The 24249-nt window shown below is 44.4% G+C and overlaps 1 protein-coding gene across 1 annotated transcript in view; it reads right to left on the minus strand.

Moving 5' to 3' along the window:
• PHF3 (PHD finger protein 3) overlaps positions 1 to 17021 on the minus strand; it is a 54693-nt gene extending 37672 nt beyond the window's left edge. The window contains exons 1-2 of the mRNA XM_075268373.1: positions 16920 to 17021; positions 1764 to 2030 (exon numbers count right to left, since the gene is read on the minus strand). Coding sequence (XP_075124474.1) covers positions 1764 to 2007 — 244 coding nt within the window. The 5' untranslated portion in view covers positions 2008 to 2030; positions 16920 to 17021. The remainder of the gene's footprint in view (positions 1 to 1763; positions 2031 to 16919) is intronic.
• Between the last annotated feature and the right edge of the window lie 7228 nt (positions 17022 to 24249).

The raw sequence follows: 24249 nt of genomic DNA on the forward strand, positions 1-24249 counted from the left end.
TTGCTGCTTTTTTCTCTGCAGTTTCTTGCCCTATTAAAAATATGTGTTAATGCTCAGGATTCTACAGCTAAAATTAGCCTGCTGTAGATGAGATTAAATAATGACATTTTACTCAGTTTGCTGGCACTCTGCAGCTGTCATAAATGCTGTGGCTCAAAAAAACAAAGCAAAAAAACCCCCAGCAAAATCTGCAACAAAAAAGCTGTGTTAACGCAACAAGGGGCTCCAGCTTTAAACAGGTTTTCTGATAATCAAAATGTCTAACCTAAAATAGGTGATAAGTGCCTAAGTGCTTTGTCATGAGGTCAGGTGTCCTGTGTTCTCCCATATCAATAGTTTTGGTGGGCGAGTGAACACACTGCCACTCAGTACAAAGTGTATGGAAGTGATGGAGGAAGCAGAGGTCAGCTGTTGACGTCTGTCCCATAGTCTTTGAAAGGAACGGCACTGCACATGAACACCAATTCACTGAGACAGAAGAACATGGGACCGTGTGTGTGTGTGTGTGTGTGTGTGTGTGTGTGTGTGTGATTGATAGCGATTTTAGTCACACAACACCACTGATCAGACACATGATCAGACACACACCAATTCTGTGGACAAATGACCAGATATGATTATAGGAAAGCCCCTTTTCAATTAAGTCTACACAGGATGTACATGCAGAGGATTAGACACTGAGAATTTGTCGGTGGCTGATTTGCTGCATTGTGCAATAGCAGAAAAGTGGATGAGATCTAAATAAATTCCACCGCATAATCTGACCTGAGGTGCACAATGTCTCGCTGCAGCCTCATGTCCGCTTATGCTGCAGGTCATTCTAAGCATTGTTGGGGAATAGATCAGGAAAATCCTCTGCTGGTTTCCTACAATGGGATATCCGCAGCGGACACTTATCCTATGGGGAAGTATCTTCAGTCTGTACAGAAGACTAGGTACGGGGATGTCGGCAGTTTACTCATACGTTCTCTCTACAAGTTGGCTTGTTGAATCTCATTGTGAAACACCAAGCCTTGGTAGCCTGAAAATGGCCAGTAACAAAGGGTCATGTGATGCTGCAGCGCCCACCGCCACATCCTATATAATGTACTTCACCTGCATCAGTCTCCTGGTATTCCAGGACTATTGCCAAGCCAGGAACCTGTAGAGGTGCAGAAAGACATCGCATATTTTTCTGAATCATTTCTAATTGTGATCTCAGAGCTTGCCTCTGCGGACTGTCTGCATCTATTATTCTTATACAGAAAACGCCAGTGTGTCTGCCAGTATAAATGACATGCTGTGCAATGGATTAGCCACAATCCCCTCCACTTTGCAAGTACTGTAAAACGCCGCATTTTTTACTGCGGTATTTCTGCTGTAGCCAAAATGCTGAGTTATGTGGGGCCATGGCCTTAAAGACCTTAGGAACACTCCAGTAAATATAAGTGACAGGCAGTGCAGCACATCAAATTAACAGTATGCTTATGTAGTAGGTACAATGTTTCAACATTTGTGGTCCCACTTTTAATTTTGACCAGGGCCCCTCTTTGTCTAAAACCGGCCCTGGGAGTTATACCAGAATGGCTATTATTCCCAGATCATGCCCTTAGGTTTCTTTAAAAAACAATTCTTAATCTATAGAAAGCTACCTTTCATTAGGAGCCACTTTTTTTTTTTTTTTTTTTTACCAATGAGGTCTTACTTGTATTCAATGACCTTACACTAATATTAGAACTTTAGCATGTGGCTTTCAAAATATAAATTCTCATACATTTACACACCTGCTGAGGCTGGTAACTGGAAATTGGGTTCACTGTTGTCCAAAACTGGTAGGCAGAATTGGGTGCTTGCAGATCCAAGCATAGGATCCTTGTCACTAAGCATGTTCTTCAAGGAGTCTTCAATAACATGTTGGCTTGTGGCAAATTCGTCACAGCCTTCACTTTCTAGGTTATCGCCTAGAAATAGGGCATCATCCAAATGTTCACTAGGGATTAAATGGTTGAATGTGTCAACTATATCCATGAAGAATTCTGTATATTTCAGTCCTGTGGGAAAAAGAAAAGATCTAGTTTTATTCCAACAAGTTCTTTAAAAACTTTTCAGTAACAATGTACAATAAATGTTAAGATTTCTGAGGCTTTATTCCTCTTTCACACAGAAGGCTAAAGTAAAAATTTAGCAGACCTCCTGCTGCTATACAGCAGTACAATGAGGAAGATGATGACAGTTACAGAGCACGTAAAGCTGGCCACACACATCAAAGTACTGTACAATATGTTAGCACTATACAAATATCATTCTCACTATGCTTATTAAACTATGGGAAGAATATGCAAATCTGCCTTCCATGATGTAATTAGGAAGACAGTTGCTGCCTCATTGTTGCAAACCAATAGAGGGCGCTCACTGGAATGTGCAAGCCCGTCTTAAGACAGGATTCCAGTGAAACAACCCAATAATGGCTGCTCCCTTTAGCCTCATGCCCGACCTTCCAAGAGGCCTTTGTTTAGCAATGACGCTGGGATTAATACCAGGTATAGTCTCTCAATCGAGGACAGCTGTTTCGATCTGGTTGGATCTCATCAGCCCGATGTAGAGAGGACTATAACCTGGTATAGGTGAGAGGCTTAGACAGGGTTTGGGGGATATTGTCACTCCTTAGGAAGAGACCACCATATAGGTGTGTGGAGACTTGTTAAGCCTTTAGCACTCCACTTTGCAAGGAACTATGGGAAGAATATGCAAATCTGCCTTCCATGATGTAATTAGGAAGACAGTTGCTGCCTCATTGTTGCAAACCAATAGAGGGCGCTCACTGGAATGTGCAAGCCCGTCTTAAGACAGGATTCCAGTGAAACAACCCAATAATGGCTGCTCCCTTTAGCCTCATGCCCGACCTTCCAAGAGGCCTTTGTTTAGCAATGACGCTGGGATTAATACCAGGTATAGTCTCTCAATCGAGGACAGCTGTTTCGATCTGGTTGGATCTCATCAGCCCGATGTAGAGAGGACTCTCCCTAAGGAGTGACAATATCCCCCAAACCCTGTCTAAGCCTCTCACCTATACCAGGTTATAGTCCTCTCTACATCGGGCTGATGAGATCCAACCAGATCGAAACAGCTGTCCTCGATTGAGAGACTATACCTGGTATTAATCCCAGCGTCATTGCTAAACAAAGGCCTCTTGGAAGGTCGGCATGAGGCTAAAGGGAGCAGCCATTATTGGGTTGTTTCACTGGAATCCTGTCTTAAGACGGGCTTGCACATTCCAGTGAGCGCCCTCTATTGGTTTGCAACAATGAGGCAGCAACTGTCTTCCTAATTACATCATGGAAGGCAGATTTGCATATTCTTCCCATAGTTCCTTGCAAAGTGGAGTGCTAAAGGCTTAACAAGTCTCCACACACCTATATGGTGGTCTCTCCCTAAGGAGTGACAATATCCCCCAAACCATATGCTTATTAAATGCAGGGTGGCAATTTTGCAGCGTAAAGCTTTATTTGGACAAGCGCAGTTTTTACCTCAATCAATGTTTTACAACTACATGGCTTTAATTTTTTTTCCACCACACATCCTGTTTTTAGCCTCTTAACGACCCAGCCAATTCTCATTTTTGTGTATCACATGGTGGCTTATTATTTGCAGGACAAATTGTACTTTGTAATGAAACCATTCAATATCCTGCACAATGTACTGGAAGCTGGAAAAGAAAAAACTCAGAATGAGGTGGAAATGGGGAAAAAAAAAAAAACACATTTGCACCAATTTATTATGGATTAAATTTTAAAGGCATTCACTATGTGGTAAAAATGACGTTACCTATATCAGTATGATCATAGTGATACTAAATTTATATAGCATTGGTAATGTTTAAAAAAAATAAAAAATAAAAAAAGTAAAACTTTGCAAAATAAAAATGTGTGTGTCTCGATGTTTTGACACCTGTAACTTTTTCATATTTATAAGTATGGAGCAGGGTAAGGCTTTTTTTTTTTTTTTTTCTTTTACATCATGAATTTTATTGATAGAGGGAGGGTTAGGGAATGGAGAGGATAGTAAAGAGAACAATAATTGGCAGGTGGGGAGCAGGGAGGAACACGGGTGAGGGGGGTAAAGTAGGGAAACAAAAGCTCTGTTGCAGCAGAGTCAAATGCGTGAATCAGGAGCAAGATCAAAAACAATGGTAAACAAATCTCGTATCAATCTCGTTTGTGAAAGAAAAGGGAAAAGTAACAGGAGGAATAGGGGAAAGGGAAAATCAAGAGGACACAGAGGGGAAGGCAGACTGGAATTGAGCATAGTAAAAGTGCTTCCACAGTAGTCACGTTTGTTGATGGTTCGTCATGTTGCAGTTCTGCGAACAGGCTTTCCATGCTGTGCATGCATAAGATGTCTGAAATCATGGTTTGGGATTGTAGCGAGAAGCTCAGATCGGGGGAGGAGGGTAAGGTGTCTTTTTATGTGATGTTTTCAATGACGTTTATGATACCATTTGGGAGTAGGGTTTGATCACTTTTTATTAAAAAAAATTTTTTTTTATTTTTTTTTTAAGTGTTGAGGGAAAAAAAAAGAAAAAAATAAATGGCTATTTTGATTTTTTACCCTGCTATGGGATAAATATTTTTATATTTTAATAATTTTGACATTTTTGAGTGAAGAGATCTTTTATTTATTTTTATATATAATCTAGAGAAAGGAAGGGGCAATTAGAATTTTTGTATATTTTATTTTTTTTTTGGGGGGGGGGGGGCGGGGAGGAAATATTTAAAAAAAACGTTTCTTCCTTTTCTTCTTCCTCTTTTATGAACAGACCCGGTAGGGACCTTGAACCCTAGGGGGTCTGATCACACATACTACTCACTGCAGTGATAATGTATTGCAGTGAATAGTAAAATCGATTCACTTCTATTACTATGGCCTATGGCAGTGTGTAGTAGAACAACAGCAATGACAAGCCGAGACTCTCTTCTTCCACGAGACACTAAGGCTCTAATGCTATCTAAATTATTTCCAGAGATATCACTGGTTGAAGAAACAGTCGGGATCTGGATTTTTATAAAATATATATTCAGCTGTATAAAAATATCCCAATCCCAATTGTGATCTCAACCAGTGATATCTCTGGAAATTATATAGATATCACTGCAGCCTCGCTGTAAATCTTAGAATTTCTACTTTCATATGACACAAAAAGCAAGTTTATATGTCTTATAATGTCCGAGATATAACTGTTTGAAGAGACCCTCCCTCACTCATTTTACAGCCCATTCTGCCACATACAGTAACATTCAGTGAGAGGCAGAGAACAGAATTCCAATACAGAAGAAAGGGAATGAGTAAAAAAAAAAAAAAAAAAAGCAGGATTTCACAGAAATGATCCAAAATTTGTTAATAAAGTAAATTACAAGTTTAATGACACAGATATTGGCAGAAATCAAAAGTTGTCCGAAAGTTTAGTTACTTTTTTTTTTTTTTTTTGTAGTTTTGTTTTTTTACATCATTGCCTAATAAGGGATCTGTGAAAAACTATCACACAAATGTCATCTACTGTCACAGCTGGTAACATTTGTTAAAGCTATTGCTTTGTGTCTGCATACGGGGGAACAGTAGTGCATAGCTACCTCACAGCCATAACAGTACAACCATCAGTGCTAGATTTTTACTTTAATGGCACCTGATATAAATACATGACAATTGACAGAGATGATAGTTGTGGCCTCAAAAAAAGCCAGGGAGGGAGTACATACCTTATGCTAGGTTCACACCTGCGTTCTGGTCTCCGTTCTGTGCTTTCCGTCTTCTGCATGCCAGAAGACGGAAAGCACAGACCGGGTCTGGCCATGAGCGTCGGTGAGCGTTTTATGCTCTCCGCTGCAAAACCGGATTTTTTAAAAAACTCGGTTTCACGGCAGAGAGCGCAAAATGCTCACTGCCGCTCACGGCCGGACAGCTTTCTCACCCATTCAAATCAATGGGTGAGAAAGACGCCTGCAGGTTTCCGTCTCCTGCTCTGTTTTATGCAGGAAACGGAAACCTGCAGAACGGACACCTGGGCGCAGATGTGAACGAGCCCTTACACAGAGGGCGGCACGGAATGCCATGTATTGTGTTACTCTCCTACCTTATGGTCCCCAAAAGAATGATAGAGCTGTCCTTAATGTGGTATTCCATTCACAACCTAGCTACATGATGGATAATAACTTAATGATTGGTAATCGTCTGTTTGGACCCCAATGATCACAATAACAATGGCATTTTACACCCCAGTTTGAATGGAGCAGTGGTTGGAAGTAGGAACCACCTCCCTATTCAATTCCATGGAAGCACTTTGTGCCTTTTCACAACTAAACTGCCCTCTTATCAAGCAAATTAATAATGTTGAAGGGATCATTCTATCAAACAATTATGAATAAGATATGTCTATGCCCAGAAAAGATGGCAAAGCTACAGAAAAAGGAAATGTCGGCCTATGGTGGCCAGTGTAAAGCTAGAATATTCAAAGTTTTACATGGAAAAATCACATAACGTGAGAAAAAGGGTTTCTAATAATAACCTAATTTAAAGGAAATATTTCATCAGGATACTTGATCTTTATAGATATGATGATGCTCAGTATAATGCCAACTACAGACAGCCCAACAAATGCATAATTTCCTTTTTTTTCTAATTATGCAATGGCGTCTGCCACAGCACTTGTATTTCAATCTGAGGATCTAACATATCTTATTGCACATAGCCTCATTATGTTTCTAAAAATGGCAGGGAACAGTGTACCTAAAAATTGTACAACGATGCGGAATATGTTGGCGCTATATAAATAAAAATTATTAATATTATCTATTGGACTATCTATAGGGATGATCTGCATAATGCCCCTACAAAGCACTGAGGCTGGTGTGATATGGTTTCTTGATGACAGACTCCCTTTAAACAACGTGTTATTTTCAACTGATACCTTTATATAATCCAATTAAAATGAGTTACAAATTTAAAAAAGGTAATTAAATTAGATTTATTCCCGAAATACAAAAAACTGACAGTGCTGCAGTCACTTACTATTCCATCAAGTTTAAGCCAGATGCAGACGGATTAGTAAAGGCTACAACACACAAATACAAGAAGCACTGAACTACATTGTAGTTGTGTTTTACACTATAAAAGCCGCACAGTTGTTTGATAGTGAACCTGTGAAACTTGTAATTGATATTCTTTATCTACTCATTAAATGTTCTTTCATTTAAGCTCCATCAGACATGCAGATAATCTACCTGATAAGATCTTAGCTTGTGAGAATTTGGACAACTATGGTGACAAAGTCATGACCAAAGGATACCTTTAGTGAAAGCATTTTAAAAAGTATTAAAGTTTTCCCATGATGAGATTGCATCTTATTTTTTAGCACTAAATATGAGGTTAGTTTATAATGTTTGTTTGCTGTGCATGCCATACACGCAAAGCCCAGCTACTGAGTAACATCTCCAGCAAGTACGGTACATTAGGAAATGACATGACACACTCAAGAATTACACACTCCTCAGTACAACTCTTTTGGGAAATATGCCCAATTAATTTTGACTCAAAAAGTAGAAGAGAATTCTCTCTAAACTAAACCTCCGTATGGAATACCAGGCATTTGTGTCCTTTAAAAAAAAAAAAAAAAAAAAAAAAAGATATAAAGTGATGTTTGTTTGTTTTTTTACGAAGAATGTGGTCATTTGTTTGTATTCATTAAGGACAACCTTTCATCACTTGGGGCACATGTAGCTTTATATACAGCAGGGGTAGGCAACCTTCGGCACTCCAGCTGTTGTAAAACTACAACTCCCAGCATGCATACTTGCTCTGCTTTTCTTGGAGCTCCCAATGGAAGTGAATGGAGCATGTTGGGAGTTGTAGTTTCACAGCAGCTGGAGAGCCGAAGGTTGCTGACCCCTGATATACAGCTAGAAAGCCAACAGTGCGCTGAATTCAGCGCACTGTCAGCTTTCACGATCTGTGAATAATTATACAGCAATATTCTTTTATAATATATATATATATATATATATATATATATATATATATATATATATATCCTAGTAATATTATAAATGTGAAAGTTTGTGTGTTTGGATGTTTGGTCCTCAAACACACCAAAACGGCTGAACGGATTTGGCTGACATTTGCCACATACATAGGTTGTGACATGGAATGAAACATAGGCTACTTATTATGCAGTTAAATGCCCGGAGTTCACGACCACTAGCACCAAACTTATGTTCAGGCTAGGCTAAAGGAACCAAGATGACATCATCACAGGTCCTTCAACCGTTCTCAGATGGGCTCGCACAATTGTGTGGGCGGAGCTATATCGTGGCACACCTGGGTATACTGTGCATATATGTACAGAGATGTAGCAGAGCCGAGACACAGGCAGATCGTCGCCAGCAACAATTGAATGCATATACGTGTATGGTTGCCAACAACAACACACGGGCAGATACTAGTATAGAGAGAGAGAGAGAAAGAAAGAGAGAGAGAGAGAGAAAGAAAGAGAGAGAATATATATAGATTATATAATTGTGTATACTGTCAGAAGCTTGTAGTCCTATTTAAGCAAAATAAAAACATTTATTCGACAATATCTTAACAATTTCACCTGATAGAGCAAAACAGTTTTAAGATTTGAAATCAGCATAAAAAAACTGCTTAAGAAACACTTAATGACATTTAAGATATCCACAGCGTGTTTTTCAGTGTTATTGAAGATTCGACTTTATCACTGGATAGTTCAGTGGAATAGACTGACTAGATGGTTGTTGATAATGGTGTGCATTCTGAGGTCAAAAGAGTCACAAGTGATGAACCTCGGTGGCCAGTCCTGGTTCCTATTCTTTTTAATATTTGTGAAGGTGACAAAGGAGGTTTGGTAGGTAAAGTTTTCTGATGACACAAGTGTAAAAGGGTTAATACCCCTGGAGGGGTTTTGTAACATGAAAAAAAAAAATCTAGCTTTACTAGGTGAATAGTCCAAGCAATGGAAACTGCAGCTCAACATTTCCAAATGTAAGAAAATGCACATGGGAGAGGGAACCCTCTATCTGAGTATTGTCAATTCTGTGTTAGAGAGGACTTCAGAAAAGAAGCATCTAGAGGTCCTGATATCAGATAGCTTCAAAAGGAGTCAAAAATGCAGTCAGGTGGCAGGGAAAGGAAGTGGGATGCTTGGCTGTACACAAGTAGGAAGAGAGACTATGATCTGGAATGCGGAGAAACCGCATCTGGAATACTGTGTCTAGTTCTGGATACACATCTACAAAAAAAATGTAGATAGCATAGACTGGGTATAAAGGAGGGCTACAAAAATGGTGGAAGGTCTGAATACATTTCATGGTAGACTTAACCCCTTCCCAACATCCGCCATACTGTTACAGCAGATGTCGGGTTTTTAAAGATAGCGGCTTCTCTGCTGCCCTCTCATAACAAAATCACACTGGTTGTCTTGTTGATGTTCAGTTTCAGTTATTTTTCGATTAATCACCCACTTCTAATAGAAAGCGTGCCTTTAGTACAACCATCACTGTCACCCAAAACACACATATTTACATTAAAGAGCACCTTTCATGTCCTCATCAATGTGCAATATTATATACCGCTAGAAAGACAACAGTGTGCTGAATTCAGTGCACTGACTGTTTTCCCAGTATGTACCAGGATGCTGGAGACATTGGTGCCACTAACGGTGCCGAAATTATCTCCCAACTGTCAGAAGGGCGGGCCTTACAGCCTAATGTCATTGCTGGGCTGTGAGGAATGCCCCCCTGATTGTACTCTAATACAGACTTGTAGTGTCAGAGGGGGCATTCCTCACAGCCCATTGTCATAACCTTCTTCAGTTTCACAGGGGGTTGTTCCCTACCTCCCAGTGATGACCGTGAGCTATGAGAAATGTCCCCTCTGACAGTACAAGGCTCAAAGCCGTGCAATGATGCTAGGCTGCAAGGCACTGATATCTCCAGCACGGGCACAGATACTGGGAAAGCCAAAAGTGAGCTAAAAACAGCTTGAAGAGGATCTTTCATGTCCTCGGGCACATGTGGTATTACACTATGTAATCAAAAGTATCCGGACACCTGGCTGAAAATGCCTTCAAGTTTGTGGTGCCCTCTATCGGTAATGCTGGAATTCAATATGGTGTTGACCAACACTTAGCCTTCCACTCTTGCAGGCATACGTTCAATCAGGTGCTGGAAGGTTTCTTGGGGAATGGCAGCCCATTCTTCACGGAGTGCTGCACTGAGGAGAGGTATCGATGTAGGTCGGTGAGGCCTGGCACGAAGTCGGCGTTCCAAAACATCCCAAAGGGTGTTCTATAGGATTCAAGTCAGGACTCTGTGCAGGCCAGTCCATTAAAGACATGTTATTGTCGTGTAACCACTCCGCCACAGGCCGTGCAGTATGAACAGGTGCTCGATCGTGTTGAAAGATGCAATCACCATCCGCGAATTGCTCTTCAACAGTGGGAAGCAAGAAGGTGTTTAACCCTTTCCCGCCGATGGCATTTTTTGATTTTAGTTTTTGACTCCCCTCCTTCTAAACCCCATAATTTTATTATTTATCCGCTCCCAGAGCCATATGAGGTCTTAATTTTTGTGGGACAAATTTTTCTTCATGATGCCACCATTAATTATTCTATATAATGTACTGGGAAGCAGGAAAAAAAATTCAGAATGGGGTGGATTTGAAGAAAAAATGAATTTCTGCGACTTTCTTATGGGCTTTGGTTTTACGGCGTTCACTGTGCAGCCAAAATGACATGTCCCCTGTATTCTGTGTTTCGGTACGGTTCCAGGGATACCAAATTTATATGGTTTTATTTACATTTTGACCCCTTAAAAAAAATCCAAAACTGTGTTAAAAAAAAATTTATGTCAGTGTACGGGGATCCATAGGGCGTCTTTTTTTGCGGGGCTGAGTGTACTTTTTAGTTCTACCATTTTCGGGAAATGTTGTTGCTTTGATCACTTTTTGTTCAAATTTTTATCAGAATCAAAACAGTGAAAAAACGTCGGTTTGGCACTTTTGACTATTTTTCCCGCTACGGCATTTCCCGAACAGGAAAAATATTTTTATAGAATTGTAGAGCGGGCGATATCGGACATGGGGATACCTAACATGTAGGTGTTTCACAGTTTTTAACTACTTTTATATGTGTTCTAGGGAAAGGGGGGTGATTTGAATTTTTAATACTTTTTATATTTTTTTTTTTACTTTTAAAAAATTTTTTTTTTTTGCATTTATTAGACCCCCTAGGAGTGTTGAACCCCAGGGGGTCTGATCACTAATGCAATGCATTACAATAAATCATCCTTTCTTTTGCAGGCTGCATAGACCAGCCTGCAAAAGAAAGAATTTGCAGACAAGCCTGGGAGCCTTGTAAAGGCTCCCGGCTGTCATGCCAACGTGACGTCGGCGACCGACGGGACCGATCGGAGGCATTAGAGCCGTTTGTCTACTGCTTAAAGCAGTAGACACCCAGCCGCCATAGCCGAGCGGTCGCCATAGTTACAGACCCGACATGTGCCATACTATTACGGCGCATGTCAGGAAGGAGTTAAAACATCAATGTAGGCCTGTGCTGTGATAGTGCCATGCAAAACAACAAGGGGTGCAAGCCCCCTCCATGAAAAACACGACCACACCATAACACCACCGCCTCCGAATTGTACTGTTGGCACTACACACGCTGGCAGATGACTTCACCAGGCATTCGCCATACCCACACCCTGTCATCAGATCGCCAAATTGTATACCATGATTCGTCACTGCACACGTTTTTCCACTGTTCAATCGTCCAATGTTTACGCTCCTTACACCAAGCGAGGCATCGTTTGGCATTGACCTGTGTGATGTGTGGCACCCAATCACCTGACCACATTCGAAGTCCGTGAGTTCCGCGGAGCGCCCCATTCTGCTCTCTCAAAATGTCTAATGTCTACTGAGGTCGCTGATATGGAGTACCTGGCAGTAGAATGCACCTAATATGAAAAACGTATGTTTTTGGGGTTGTCTGGATACTTTTGATCACATAGTGTATATACCGCTAGAAAGCCAACAGTGCGCTGAATTCAGCACACTATTGGCGTTCCCATTATGTGCCCCTGGTGAAGAGTTATCGGTGCCATTATCATAGCTCTTGACTGTCAGAAGGGCGTTTCTGACACTCAGTGAAGACAACCATCCTGATAGTAGAGTTCATAGCTCTATACTGTCAGAGGGGTGTTCCTTACAGCGCCGCAATGACACTGAAAAGAACTGAAACACCCCTTTAAGAATTAGTCGAAGTACTAAGTAATATGGTGATTAATGACCATATTAAAATCGTAGAGACTGAAAACTTAGTTACCTTAACTTTCATGAAGTACTACATAAGTGTAGAATTCTCTCCTCTAAAGTGCCATACCTTCTCTGTACCCTAAAAGCATGACTCAACTGTGCAAAGTAGGAAAAAAAGCATTTTTTCCTAAGATAACTGCAAATTCCTCAGGCTTGGTTTCTACATTCAGGTTTTGTTGCGGTCTTTGAACAGTTGTGAATCACAAAGGGGAAGAAAGTATATGAGGCAAGCACTACTATTCTTTTATTCGATTCACTCCTGGCTTTGGCTTCAAAAACAACAAAAAAACTTCAAGAGGTTGTCCAAGAATATTATGGTCTATCCTTAGGCTACAATATCTGAATTGTGGGATCACACAGTAGTAGGAAAGTTGTTTTCAAAGACTTGCTATACACAGTTGACCCTGTGCCCTGTGTAGTGGATGGGCACCAGTACTGCAATTCAGCTCCTGCTGAAATCCATGGGAGCTGAGCTGCAGTCCTGGCCTCCAGCCAATATTTAAGTCAAACGAGGGCCCTGTGTTGCGCATAGCAAAGGCGACAGAAGTGGCCCTATACTGAAGATTGACAGGGAAGCTGCCACAATCAGATACTTATGGCCTATGGAATACAATTCATATTGGTGGACAAACCCTTTAACATGAAAATCCTGCCTCAATTTCATTCATAACAAGCAACTGGACCCAAAACCTAAACATTTTAAATTCTTCCATGCACCTTCAAACCAATGAAAAGGAAAAAAAATGCACTATCCTTAACCCGTTCCTAAATATTTTGTAGCATCCAGTTTTTAAAGGGGTATTCCCACGTCGCATACTCACCAGTCTTCATTGCTGTGAAATCTTCTGTCTTCCGGCTTTGTTGCGTCATTGGTGGGTGGGGTCACATATGCAAAGCCAAGCGGCGAGATGCCGCTGGCCCTGCGTGCACACTCATAGACCAGTCTAGCCTTCACAATGCGAATACAGACCCGACATCCGCCTCTCTCTATTACAGCGGATGCCGGGTCTGTATTCGCATTGTGAAGGCTATTCTAGTCTATGAGCGTGCACACAGGGCCAGCGGCATCTCGCCGCTTGGCTTTGCATATGTGACTACAGACCCAGCATCCGCTGTAATAGAGAGGCGGATGCCGGGGAGTGTAGACGCCGGCACAGATGCAGAGACGCCCTGCATGAAGCCAGCAACGGCAGAAGCCCCCTCCCTCCCACCCCCAGGGCAGAAGCATAGCGATGTTGCTGGCATCTGTGCTGGCGTCTAACCCTCCCCGGCATCCGCCTCTCTATTACAGCGGATGCCGGGTCTGTATTGGCGGCCCCTTCCCCCCAAAGGGTAAACTACCCCCCCTCCACTCTCGCTCCCTGATGTGAATGGAATCTTAGATCGGATTTGGCTGATTTCCGCTTCCACTGCTGACCTGAGAGTCCATGCGTATGAGAGGGCGGTATCAGGTAGTCCAGCCAACAGTTATGTTACATGTATAGCCAGGGGGGAATGTCCTTCCGCTGCACTACGGAAACCTAACAGCGAGGGCAATAGTGCCGGTCGGTGTATATAATAGTAAGTAAGAACTAACTCCAGAACAGCAACAGATAATCACCAAACTGAGGGACATGGAGAAAGTCATCAAAGACTTCCAGAACCCTCTGGACTCACCAATCACCATAAAAGATAAACAGGAAAGAATTGCCCTGCTGAAAGGCAAAAAGGCCAGTGGCCCTGACGGCATCCTACCAGAGATAATCAAATACAGCTCTCCAGCAATACACGCGGCACTGGCAAAGCTATTCACCCTCGTGCTCAATGCTGGACACTTCCCCGAAGACTGGAACAAAGGGCTCATAACCCCCATCTACAAGAATGGGGACCAATATGACCCCAACAACTACAGAGGGATCTGCGTCAGCAGCACGCTGGGGAAACTGTTCAACAGCATCATCAATAACAGAATCCTCACCTTCCTCACACAACACGAGGTCCTCAGCAAGAGCCAAGCAGGGTTCATGCCAAACCACCGCACCACAGACCATATCTACACCCTGCACAGCCTCATCAAGACGCACGTCCACAACACCAGAAGAGGCAAGATATTCGCCTGCTTCGTGGACTTTAAGAAGGCGTTCGACTCAGTATGGCACCCAGGCCTACTCCTAAAACTCCTAGAGAGTGGAATAGGAGGAAGAACGTACGACGTCATCAAGAGCTCCTACACCGGAAACCAGTGCAGTGTGAAGGTGAATGGGAAAAGGACAGCATACTTCCAACAGGCCCGAGGGGTCAGACAAGGCTGTGGCCTGAGCCCAACACTCTTCAACATCTACATCAATGAACTGGCTACAGTCTTGGAGGCCTCACCAACCCCAGGCCTCACCCTGAACGACCGTAAGGTGAAGTTCCTGCTATACGCCGACGGCCTCCTACTCCTGTCCCCCACCGAGAAAGACCTCCAAGAAAGCCTGTCAGTGCTGGAAAAATTCAGCACCACATGGGCCCTACCCATCAACCAGAAGAAGACCAAAGTCATGGTATTTCAGAAGAAGGGCCACAATAAAGCCTCCACCACTCCACAATTCACACTGAACGGCTCCACACTGGAGAAAACCAACAGCTACACCTACCTGGGGCTGGAGCTCAGCCAATCAGGAAGCTTCAAAGCAGCAATAGAAACCCTGAAAGCAAAAGCCTGCAGAACCTTCTACGCCATCAGAAGACAACTGTACCACCTCAAACCACCGGTGAGGGTCTGGCTGAAGATATTTGACGCAGTCATCTCCCCGATCCTTCTCTATGGCAGTGAGGTTTGGAGCCCAGCCACCTACCCAGACCAGTCAAAGTGGGATTCCAGCCCAACAGAGAACTTCCACCTGGAGTTCTGCAAATACCTGCTCCATGTCCATCGCAACACCACCAACATAGCCTGCAGGGCAGAGCTAGGCAGACTCCCCCTATGGCTCACCATACAAAAGAGGGCGCTAGCTTTCCAGGCACACATCCAGGTGAGCAAGCCCGACTCCTACCACCACCAAGCCTGGCTAAGCCACCCGAGCAAACCAGACATTCACCAACCAAACAACAGCCAACCACCAAACCAAAAACACCAACAGATGATAACCAAGGCCGAAATAAAGGCGACCACAGAGGCAAACAAAGAGCGGTACATCGAAGAATGGAGAAACGAAATAAATAACTCCAAGAAACTCACCGTGTACCAATCCCTACAAAGGGACTACACCATGGCCACCTACCTGGAGAGAATACGCCACCCCAAGCACAGACAGACCCTGAGCCGGTACAGACTGAGCGCCCACAACCTAGAGATAGAGACGGGGCGATACAGGCAGACGTACAAGCCACGGGAGAACAGACTGTGCCAGCACTGTGACCAGGGGGCCCTAGAAGACGAGACCCACTTCCTGCTACACTGCACCAAATACTCAGCTGTGAGGGCCGTCTACTACCAAAGACTGTCTGCCCACATCCCAGACTTCATATCTGCAGACGAGAAGAGGAAACTCTACATCCTACTGGGAGAAGAAGAGGCCACTGTGGAGATCGCTGCCCAATACGTGTCCAGCTGTCACCAAATAAGAGGAAGATGAGACTCCACGGACTATTATATTTATCCCAATACACCCGCCCCGCCCCACCTCCCCATATAGCGGTCACCAACGAAGAGGAAGATGTGACTCCATGGACTGTTATAACCCAAACCACCCCCCCATACCCACCACCCACCTAACCCAACTCCCCCCCCCCGCCCACTTTACTAGCTTTGGCAATGCCAAATACCTATTCGGACGTGCCAATAAAGCATTTTTTGATTTGATTTGATCTAGAGAATTAAATACACTGAAAAACTTTTAACAATTCATTTTTACTGACAGACAGACATGATCATAGATGAGCCATTTTGCCTTCAACAATGATTTGAGTCCACCCCTTTAGAGCATCAGATAGGAGCTGAAGTAATGAGACTATTTCATGTTCTCCTAAATCCTTCCTAATATTTCCAATCCATAGAATAACTCCAAAGAAGGTGAAAGTTTTGCTGCTGATCAGGAACTGTGACAGAAGTGCAGTCACTGAGGCTGTCATGTGCCCACACATCAGCATATGTATACAAAGTGTGCTGCTGACTAAATAGAACATAGTATACACAGCACGGAAACCACAACATAGCAGGCCCAAACCGATACACACATCAAGCACCGCACTGGGCCACACAACACGCATGTGCACATGGCATACATGACACTGAACACAAGCCATGTCGTCATGTGTCCTCCACCATGTACACACAGAACAAGCCATGACAACCCGCCCCCTGCCTGCGCTGCATACATACAACACACGATGACATACGTGAGCGCACAACGTGATCCCACTGCCCTATAAACACACACGCCCCACTATAGCGCCCGGGGGCAGTTATCTGAGGAGGCCTACCTTCTGCCAGGCGACATTATCCGCGCACACAACTTAAGCCACAAGTCACCTCATACCAAATGCTGCCTGAACGGCGGGTGTGCAGGTGTTTCCGATGTCTAGCGGCCACTTACCGAGGTGGGGGCGGTCACGGGTGACGAGCTGCTCATGTCTACGGCCTCATACCCAGCGCGCTGCTAATCGCAAGCGAATGCGCGTCCTCGAACTCCTGTACTCTATCACGTGACCACCCGAACCCTTGTGCGCGCTCATGAGCTCTGACTGGAGGTTGTGGCGCTTGTGGAATATGGTGACACCACATAATACAGGCATGGCTGCTGCTACCACACATGCTCTTACACACTCCTGCCATGTTATAAAGTGTAAGAACAGCTCTGCAGTGTATACTAGTGTGCAAAATTCATGTACCAGCACAGCTGTGCCACCATAGCTTAGCATTGGCACAGGGACATTGGGGGCAGTTACATCAATTCTCTAAATGTATTGTGATGAGTATCTTGGGGACACATGCTTCATATTAGCTGCTAACTTCTCAAAATAATATTTAGGGGTGTGGTGGGTGAGGTTTCCTGGACTACATCATGCCCCCCACTTTATAGAGCAGCATGCAGTGTTACCTTGATAAGGGCTCATTCACATCTGTCCGGGGGAGATCGCATGATTATCTTTTTCTTTTTTTTCTTTTTTTTTTTTTTTTTTTTTATAAAGTGTACAATTTCTGTCAATTTATTTTTAAACCATAAAAGATGTTTAGGAGTATGGCTTGTTTAACACTCAACTATATTACTGGATTTTGTCTGGAGGGTTTTCAGTAGTGTTATTTTATTCTTTAATTAACCCCTTCCCACCCTGTCTTACTATTATGTCACATTGAGTGTATATTTAACACGAGTTAAAGTGGTTTTCCCATCTCAGTGTCTCAGCAGTTTGCCTGCAGTCTGTTCTTCTCACTTCCTGTATTTCTCTCCTCCCTCTGGCTGAACGAGACACCGAACACTTATGCAGGTCAGATAATATGCACAAGCTTGTACAGGACAGGCTGAGTATTCTCTGTGTGTTTACATAGAGAGATAACATAACAGACCGGGCTTTATCAGCAAACTGCACTCAGCTGAACGATTGCCTTGCCGGCAAGAGCATTGAGTAAGTGACGTCACTTGTCCTATAGGTCCGGGGTTATAGCAACGCTGTGTAAACAATGTGAGTACTAAATTCACATACCAGGCAAACAAAGCAGAATTTCTAAAGCAATATATTTAGGAAAAGGCTTCAATTTACATAAGCTACCAGTATAGATAGGATCATAGAGATGGGACAACACCCTTTAATGACTTTAATCCTTTCCCAACTTCCGCTGGCCCGGACCTTGCTCCAGATGCCTGTGATCCCCAGCAAAATGGCGGCGCCCATGTGCTACTGGTGAAATGGTGCCTTAGTCACCATTGAAGGGAGGCGCCAGAAGGGTTAATGCCCTTTGAAAGCCCTCTGTTTTAGAAACCCCATATATCACCCCATTTTCAAAACTGCACCCCTTAAATAAGGCAAAATAGCATATACAAACTATTTCAAGCCTTTAAGCATTTAACAGGAATTAAGACAAAATGGAGGTAAAATTTACACGTTTCATTTTCTGTTACTAATATGTTCATTTAGCCATAGTATTTACACATTCACAAGGGGTTAAAGAGAGAAAATGTATCCCACAATTTGATATGCAAGTTCTCCTGACTATCACAGTACCTACCGCACATGTGAATGTAAACTAACAGGCCTTTCACAGAATTGGGCCATAAAAATGGAAAATTACATTCTTATTTTTAAAATGTAGCTTTGACCTCAAATATTTCATTTTTTTTTTTTTTTTTTTTAATTCAACAAGTTTTATTGGGTTTTTCTTGTATGGTACAGGAAAGGAAACATAAGTGAGTAACAGGAAACGTTACAATGACTTAATCAAATGATACAGGGATATCGAAAATAACAAGTCCAATATGCAAACAGAAGTGGAATCAGTAAATAAAGAGTGCGTTCCAACATATAAGGACTACAAGTGCGACTGATCAGGCTTCCGTGAGGGTATGGGTGGATTTAAGGATTAGGTAATCAGGTGGGTAGGTCATAGGGGATGAAAAAAGGGAGAATATTAGAAAGGTAATTAAAGTGAAGACATAGGGTCGCAGTCCCCGCGGAGACCCGTGGCGTAAACAGACCTGTCTACAGGGGGGGGGAGGTAGGGGGGAAAAGGGAAGGGGTGTGGGTGGAGGGGATGGGAGTGGGGAAGGGGGGGGGGAGGAGTGAAGGAAGAAAAAAGGGGGGAAGGGGGGGGAGAGGAGATAGATAGAGAGGTATAGAGTGAAGTGCAAGAAAGAGAGAGAGGGGGGGGGGTCCATAAGAGCTATGAGCACACTGAGAGGGAGCAAGAGAAAAGAGAAGGGGAGGAAAGATGTCCAGAAGGAGAATAAGGGGAAAAAGACGGGAGAGGGCAGAGAAAAGCACAGCTACTCAGTGGGAGACAGTGAGGATTTCCATGCCACTATGCAGGTCCAGGCGAAGATAGAGGGGGCGTAGTGAGTGAGGCAGTAGAACGGTCCAGCCATGGCGACCAGATCTGGCAGAATTTGTCATGAGACCGATGAGTCCAACTTAGAAGTTCTTCAAAGCGCGCAATAAGATCTACCTTATGCATCCAGTGTTGGGAGGAAGGGGGAACAGTCTGCAGCCAGTGGATGGGAATAAGGGACTTGGCCGCTGCCAGCAGGTGGGAGACCAGGACATGTTTTGAAGGGTGGTATTCAGACGTCGAGGCTGACAAGAATATCATGGCAGGCGTGATCACAAGGTCAGGATGCCCGATGGCTCGAATTGTATCTTGTATATCAGTCCAATATTGGCGAATGAGCGGACAATTCCACCAAATATGTAAGTAGGTGCCTTCTTCTCGCTGACATCTCCAGCACAGGTTTGTGGGCGCTAGGCCCTTGCTGTAAAGCCATGAGGGGGTGCGGTACCATCTCGAGAGCAGCTTATAATGACATTCCTGCAGTCGAATACATCTGGATGGGCCATGAGAGTGTTGTAAGATAGAGTCGATTGAGTGGTCCGGAAGGGTGACTCCCAGTTCCTTTTCCCACGTGGTAATAAAACTCAGTGTAGTATATCTGATCGGGTCGACATATCTGTGCAAGAGGCGCGACACCCTTCTGAGGAGAGGAGTCTTAGATGATATTAATTTTTCGAATTCGGTAAGTTTCCTCCTGAGTGTGAAGTTGCGAGTCAGGAGAGTTAAACAGGCTGTCAGATGTTGGGTGTGAAGGAAAGAAAGAGAGAGGTTCGGGGTCAGCGCTAGGATTTCCGAGAGCGGGCGGAGACCATCTGTAGTCAGGATGTCCAAAAGAGTTATAGACCCAAATCTGGACCACATATCCCGGTAAGGGGTGCCCACTAAGCCAAGGAGGGCCGGGAGAGCAGCCAGGGGCATCAGCGGAGAAGGCGTCGGTGCAAGGTCAGTACCCAGAGAAGACCAAATGGAAATGGGTCCTTTTAGAAGGGGATTGGTTTGGAGTGTCTTATCTTCTTTAAACGAAGGGATCCAAAGAGCCAATAAAGGAGAAGGAGAGGTCGGAGGAGACAGAAGGCAGAGCGGCAGAGGAGAACGGATGGGAGAGGTAAGCTCCAGCCACCATGCCAGTTGGTTCGCTCGGTAGTATTTACGAATATCCGTGAGGCCGATCCCTCCATATTGCTTCTTCTCCGTCAGTTTCCCCCATGCAATCCTTGGGGTCTTATTTCTCCAAATGAACCTAGAGAAAAGAGTCTGTAGGGATTTAAAAGAAAGCCGGCGGTATGAAAATGAGAAGCATCATGATTTTGTACAAGATTTTTGGTAGAATATAAGTCTGTATCAAGCTTTTTCTACCGAACCAGGATAAAGGAAGCAAAGTATACGTTGCGAGGGATTTGGATATTTCGTCGAGAAGGGGAGGAAAATTGCGGGCATAGAGATCCGATGTGCGGGAGGTGAGATATATACCAAGGTACTTCAAGTGGGAGTTTGACCAGGAGAAGGGGGCCCTAGACTTGAGACGCGTCGCTCTAGACGATGGGAGAGAAATATTGAGGACCTCCGACTTCGACAGATTAGCTTTGTATCGTGAGACTCTACCAAAGTCTGAAAGAACATCAACCAATGCTGGTAAGCCATCCTCGGGGTTGGTGACGACGAAGAGTACGTCGTCCGCGTAAGCCATGGCGTGCAAGGTAAGGCCTCCTTTCTCCAGTCCTCGGATTCTGTCATCTTGCCTGACTTTTTGAAGGAGAGTTTCCAACACCAATATGAAGAGTGTCGGGGACAAAGGGCAACCCTCCCGGGTCCCATTAGTGATGGTGAAGGTGTGGGAGAGAGTGCCATTCACTCTCAGCCTGGCTGTAGGAGCGTTATACAAGGAAAATATAGCATCGACAAAGGAGGAGGGGAAGCCGAACTTGAGCAAAGTGAGCCTCATAAATTGCCAGTCTACTCTGTCGAACGCCTTTTCGGCGTCGACGCCTAACAGGACCAAAGGGGTATTAGAGTGGTTAGCCCAATGTATTAGCGGAAGAAGCTTAGCAGTATTATGCTTCCCCTCCCTGCCATAAACAAATCCAGATTGTTCGTCGTTCACCAAGTCTGGAATATAGGACTGGAGGCGTCTAGAGAGGATCTTTGCCCACACCTTCACATCCACATTCAGCAGCGAGATGGGGCGGTAACTGCCACAGGCAGCTGGGTCCTTACCCTCTTTGGGGATAAGGGTCACATGGGCTTCCTGAGCTTGAGGCGGCAAGGACTGCCCATTCAAAAGCGCATTGCAGAGAAGGGAGAGCTGGGGGGAAAGAACTTTTCGGAATTTCTTGTAGTAAAAAAGTGGTAGCCCATCCGGGCCAGGGCTCTTGCCCATTGAGAAGCTGTTAAGAGTATCTTCGACCTCCTGGAGAGAGACCGGAGCAAGGAGAGAAGAGGAGGTTAAGGGGGAAAGCTTGGGGAGGGAGATAGAGTCCAAAAAGCGAGTCATCAAGGCTTGTCTCTGGACAGGGGAGGGCTGAGAGTCTTCTGATTGTAAGTTATACAAGGAAGAATAGAAAGTGACAAAGGCATCAGCGATTTCGGAGGTGCGGGTGAGGAGTTTCCCTTTTGAGTCCTTGATGCTTGCAATATATGATCTGGCTTTTTCCTTCTTGATGAGGTTGGACATTAAGCGCCCCCCTTTGTCCCCATGTGTGTAAAGGAGCTTTCTGTAGTGAAGGTGGTGCTTAGCCGCTCTGAAATTAAGAACATTGTGGAGTTTGTTCCTCAGGGAGTCTAGCTCCGTCTGGAGAAGTGAAGACTGTGACTTCTTCCTAGTACGTTCAATATCCGCTATCTGTTGAAGAATGGTGTCCACCTCCTTCTGTTTAGTCCTCTTTGTCTTTGACGCCAGGGAGATCAAAACCCCCCTAATATAAGCCTTATGGGCTTCCCAAACGGAGGTTTGTTTTACATCCAGTGTAGAGTTTAGACGAAAATACTCTTCTAGATGTGTCAAAAGAGAGGTGTAATTCTCCTCCGAGTCCAACAAAGACTCGTTGAGTCTCCAAGTCCACTGAGGTCGGGGCAGATGACCCAGTCGTAGAGTGAGGGATACCGGAGCATGGTCCGAGACCGTAATAGATCCTATGTGCGATGAAGTTAGTTGCTCTAGAAGGGGACGGGAGATGAATAGATAACCCAGGCGGTGAAACGAGTCGCCAGGAATCGAGAAAAAGGTGAAGTCCTTAACGTTAGGGTGTTGCATGCGCCAGACGTCAAGAAGGTTCATCTCATGTAAAGTGCCTAGGAGCTTACCGAGCGATCTCTGTGTAAAGATCTGCGAGGAGGAGGAAGAATCAAGCTGTGGCTGCATAGCTACATTTAGATCAGCCCCCAATATAATGGGCCCCACTGAAAAAAGTTTCAGAGTTTGGAGAGCATCTAGAATCCAGGAGATCTGGCCTCTGTTTGGTGCATATAGATTTGCGAGGGTGTATGGCTGAGCCGCAATAGTGCCTTTAAGCAAAAGAATCCTACCCTCCTGATCCGCATAACGCTCCCGACAAACAAATGGTACAGATTTATTGACCAGGATGGAGACGCCTTTGGAAGCAGACGTGGGATGAGGGTTGTGAAAAGCTAAAGGGAAATGACGCTTGGGAAGAGTCGGGACTCGGCCTTCCTTAAAATGAGTTTCTTGTAGAAACGCAATTCCGGTGTGTAGCTTGTTTAGTAGTAATAGGATGTGGTGCCTCTTTTCAGGCGAATTGAGGCCTTTCACATTAAAGATAGAACAAGTGATGCGAGCCATGGGCGCCGCTGCAGGGAGAGGCGTGGGAAGAGTAAGAACAAGATCTGAGGAGGGAGTTGGGAATGGGAAGAGTCGGTCAAAAGCAGGAAGGAAGGGAAGAGAAGCGGGAGGAAGAAGAAGCAGAGGAGGAAAGTGAAAAGGGGGGAAGCGAAAGATGAGTGGGGAAAGTAAGACTAGAAGAGGGACAAAAGGGAGGGAGTGGACTGGGTATAGACGAAGGGGGAGGGAAAGGGAAGGATCTGTATTGAAGATAAGGGGAGGAGGAGAGGGGGGGGAGGGAAACCGCGGGGGCCGCGCCCCGAAAAATAGAGTATGAGAGAGTACGGCTAACGCCGCTGAGGGTATTTGAATACAGTGGATTAGATCTGCGTATCCACTGAGAAGGTACAACGAAGTATTCAGACAACTACTAGGGGAATGTGAGAGTGCGTGTGAACGCAGGTGTTGCCAGAGGCAGAGGAGAGTCCTGATCAAAACACGTGTCCATAACATACATCTCCAGAACGGATTATAATGAAAACGATATAGAATCATAACAGCATGTATAATATTTCCATAGAGCCATTGAAAGAAAGGGAACTAGGAACCACAGACCATGATAGGGATAATGGGGAGGAGGGGGGGGGAGGTGGGACTGAGGGGGAGGGGTAAGGGATAGGGGAGGGAAAGGAGGGGGGGGAATTCGTGGAGGGTAAAGGATCGCATAGCAATAATAATACATGGGACAAGAGGAGTGGGGAGGGAGGGGGACGGACGGTAAAAAGGGGGGGGACAAAAAGGGGGGGGAGGAAGGGTATGACAATGGGGGTCTTCAAAACAGAAGGACAAAAACAATCTTTGTAGTCACAGGGATATCAGTGAGCAATAGTAGGCAAAGAAGCAGAAAAGATCCATAACCACGTATGCAAATGTTAGAGTCAGAACGGAGCCCCCGCGGGGGTGGTGGTATATACTTCACAGGAGCATTGAGAGTGTGCGTGTCAGCGCCCGGGTGATGGATCTAATTCTGCTGCTGTATTAACGCAAACAAAATCATAATACACATCTCGCATAAGTATGAATAGCAATGGAAAAACAAAACAAACAG

Source organism: Leptodactylus fuscus, chromosome 3 (genome assembly GCF_031893055.1).
Source record: "Leptodactylus fuscus isolate aLepFus1 chromosome 3, aLepFus1.hap2, whole genome shotgun sequence".
NCBI classification, from domain to species: domain Eukaryota; kingdom Metazoa; phylum Chordata; class Amphibia; order Anura; family Leptodactylidae; genus Leptodactylus; species Leptodactylus fuscus.